At 45.8% G+C, this 3,891-nt stretch overlaps 1 protein-coding gene across 1 annotated transcript in view; it reads right to left on the bottom strand.

Annotated features, from left to right (window-relative positions):
- Positions 1–3,891, bottom strand: part of CLDN16 (claudin 16) — a 7,356-nt gene that overhangs the window by 1,844 nt on the left and 1,621 nt on the right. The window contains exons 2-3 of the mRNA XM_010132322.1: positions 438–540; positions 14–178 (exon numbers count right to left, since the gene is read on the bottom strand). Of these exons, the coding sequence (XP_010130624.1) occupies positions 14–178; positions 438–540 (268 nt within the window). The remainder of the gene's footprint in view (positions 1–13; positions 179–437; positions 541–3,891) is intronic.

The raw sequence follows: 3,891 nt of genomic DNA on the forward strand, positions 1-3,891 counted from the left end.
AGCAGGAAAATACCTGCAATTAACAGCATAACTCCAGACACCAGACAGATGCGCAGCTTGATGAGTGGCTCATCAGGAAGGAATTTCACACAGTCCAGTCCCAGGACAAGGAAGAGAAATCCAAATCCTGCCAGGATATCTGCTGTGATCATCATGGCTCGGGTCAGCACCAGCTTCACTGCAGGACAAAAGCAGATCATTCTAGTGCTCAAAGAATGGAAATGTGGTTGGGTAATGGGGTCAGAAGCCATAGGAACATTTTTTGGAGGGTGAAGCTTTCTCCAGCTTTCCCTGGGATTAATACCTAACTGAAAAAAGAAATATCACTCTAATATGTATGTGCACCAAATTATTTGTCACTGCATAGAACAGATGCTCTTTTTGTCAACACTCGGGTGTTCCCACCGCTTACAGAAATGCCTTTGACTCTTACATACCTGGGTGCTCGGCAAAGATGGAGTCGTACTCATCGCAAGTTTGGATCCCATCAAAAACGTTTGTGACACATTCCCACCACAGGCCACGGCATTTTGTACTCACCTGTGGGTTGAGGGGAGAAAGAAAACTGTGAGTTAATATATCCACCAACACAGCAGATGGCCAGCCAGGTCCTTCAACAGAAATCCTGGTCCAGTTATGTCAATGGCAAACCACAGTTGTTTAGCTTGAAGAAGAAAAAAGTGGCAGGATGGAGGAAAGGGACAATATTTTCTGTGTCCTTACTAATGGTTTTAAATTAGAGCAAAAGAGATTCAGAGTAGACATTAGGAAAGAAACCTTCCTGTTGGTAAGGATAAAAATTCTGAAGGAAATTTCTGGGAGGAGCTGGGGGGTGGCTGACGGCAGAGTTTTAAAAGCAGGTTTGATCACTCCTTGCCAAATGCTTGTCTAGGCTGAGCTGGGCAGGGCTATGGACCAGACGACCTGAGACTTTGCTGTCCATGCTCCCCTTCCACCATCCGCCTGCCAAGAAGGAGCAGCTCAGAGGGGAATATGACTGACAGGGCAGACATTGCACTGGGAGCTGGGTACCCACAGTGGGAGTTGGCTGTGGTGTGGTGGAGGAGTGCTTTGCTGCAGAGCCATGGTGCAGATGTGAGCCCCTCTCCAGACACCTGTGGAGCGCTGCCCCAAAATTACTCAGCCATAAACACTGGCTGGAAAATGAAAGGCAGCCAGTGCTGATCCTGGCCTTGGGGATCCTGATGCACTGCTGGCTTTGGGGTCACGCATGCCCGAGCCACACTCATCTCTGAGACATCCAGACTCAGGCAGACCTTACAGTAGCATCATGGCTAATCACCTCCACACTCCTGAAGCCGTAGATACTATTCCCAGCCCAAGCTTCCATAAATCACTTTAATATGGGAGGTATTTTCATTACCAATGCAAATATGGCAACAAGCACCTCAAAAACATTCCTAGAATTGCTCATACAAGGAGCAGAGTTAATGTTGTTACAGTTTTGGACTCCAGCCTGCTCTGGTGCTGCCAGCAATACCCACTGCAGCTAATGGAAAGAGAAACTCTCCTGAGGAATGGGTTTTATGCAGAGGAAGAGGACTGGGTTTACTCAGATGATGCACTGAATTCATTTTTCTTGCACTGTGTAAATCACAAAGCAGATAATAACATATCTCAGCCACTTAATAAACTCTTATTCCAGATGTATTGATGTCCGTAGCCAACCACAGTATTTTCTCCACAATACAATGTCTGAGCCAAAGCGTCCACCTTCTCTGTGATACTACACTGTGGATAAAAGGTGAGTAAAAAGACTTGCTACTTGAGACTGGCAACAAAATGGTATTTATGAAATAAATGGTTTAAACCATAAAACCATAAAAATGGTTTAAATGAAAACAATCTACACATTTCACCTCATGAAGATGAAAATTGCTTAGAATTTCTGAGAATTTTGGGGCAGGTTTAATGAAAAATGTCACAAAAAAAAAAGTTAGTAGTGCTGGAAAAGCCTGGTTTCATTGATTTGCTGTTTTTCAATAGAATAGTGTGAAGTAAAACAATTCACCATGCTTGTTTTTATTAGGTGTAAGTTTTTACCATGGCACTCTTAATCTCAGCTCCTCTTCTGTCTTAACTCACTACCATTCAGGCTGTGCTTGAAATTAGCATATACTTATGAAATTACATTTTGTTCCACTTGTATTTATTTCATTTCATGTTCCTCCTAAACCATTGCAGGCTTATTCATAATACTCTGTATTCAGCTAACACTCTCCTCACTTGCCTGCAGTAGCAATGTTTTTTAAACCTCACAAGCAGAGTGTTCATCTAAAATATTGACAAAGAGACTAAGAGCATTCCAGGCTGTGTTGGCCTCCAAGCAAAACAGAGATCTTAAGGTGCATGACTTGTGCTCATGGTTTAACTTGTGAAACAACCCCCTTCCCAGAATGAAAAAGACTTGAGAAATGTTTTGTTTCATGGGATGTTTCAGTTGTCACCTGCTCCTGCTAGTGCTGAACCCGGGCAGGAGCCAGGATCACCCATCTCTGTGCAGCATGTGCTCAGGAGGGATAAATGTCTCATTACCTGGTGCAGGAGGGATGGGAACAGATGTTGGAGGGGGCACCTGTGGCTGGCCGGAGTCACTGGTGAGCTATTCTCTTTTCTGTTATCTGCCTCTTAACCTTCTTGGCCACTCCTTGCTCCCCTCTGCTTTGTGAACCATTTGTCCTCTGGTTGTTAATCTGCTCCCACACCACCCTTGGGCAACTGCCCTTACACACACAGCACAGACGCTCGCACAGGGAATTTGCTGCTGTAGGTGGGAGAGGGGTCAGGGCTGGCTGGTCGTCATGTGGGGGCATGGATTTCTCCATCCTGTGGCTGGACGCATGCACTGTGTTGGTAGCACTGACTCCTCACCACCTCTTTCCCCCCATAGCAAATCTGCTCCATCTTCCTTCGGACCAACCATGGACTCCTGGAGAAGTTAAGCATCAAGGCTGAACTTCTCATTTCCCACTTTGATTACGAAGCACATTGCAACGACCTGCTTTCCCTAACACAAGCATGCATGTAAAACATCAACTACACAATGACTGTAATATATGTATAATTATATCCTATGCATAATGTATAATTAATATTTAAATAATTGTAATACAAAAAAAAAAGACAGAACAAGCACACACTTCCCCTTCTGGGGAAAGCGCAGAAGACAAACATGTGAACTATGTTAGTCACAGCGATTTACTGCACTGTAAAAAAAGCCAACAGACAATGATTACAAGCTCAGCATGAGAGTAAAACAGGCAGCACTTAACAGTAGTGGTAATATTTTTAATCCGTCTGCAACAGGGAGGGACTGTGTATACAGTACAGCACTTGTTGGGAAGCAGACAATGTGGGGCTGTTTTTCCAGCACAAACCACTGCAAAACCTGACCCAGACCAGTCTTGATGGTAACACGAAATGCACGAGCTTAAACCACTTTCTGTGTTGTCTTAACCTGGGGTCGTTTCTGAAGGGAAGGCAAGGGGCCGTGAGAGCTGAGCACTGGCCAGGGCCCCCACAACCCCTCCGGAGGTGGCTGCTCCCAGCACTCCCTGGCCTCTTTCTCCCGGGCTGCTCCTCTCCAGCCGGACCACAGAGATGGCTCCATCCTCCCCAGCTGCTGGGGCCAGGGCAAAAGCCAAGAGGCTTTCTCTGCTGGAGGACTGGAGTTCCTGCTCCCTGAAGTCAAAGCTGCCTGCATTACCCTTTCCCCAGCTGAAAAGAGCCTTTCTGGCCGTGGATGGTTTACCTGTATTCCCCGATTTGGAGAGGCAGTGAGTCATTAGGGTCATTAAGGAGATCAGTCGGTCAGGTATTAATGCTGGGGGCGTTTTTCTCTTTTATTTGGTATTCACACTCAGAGCAGGA

This window comes from Buceros rhinoceros, unplaced genomic scaffold, assembly GCF_000710305.1.
Source record: "Buceros rhinoceros silvestris isolate BGI_N320 unplaced genomic scaffold, ASM71030v1 scaffold2423, whole genome shotgun sequence".
In the NCBI taxonomy this organism is placed as follows: Eukaryota; Metazoa; Chordata; class Aves; order Bucerotiformes; family Bucerotidae; genus Buceros; species Buceros rhinoceros.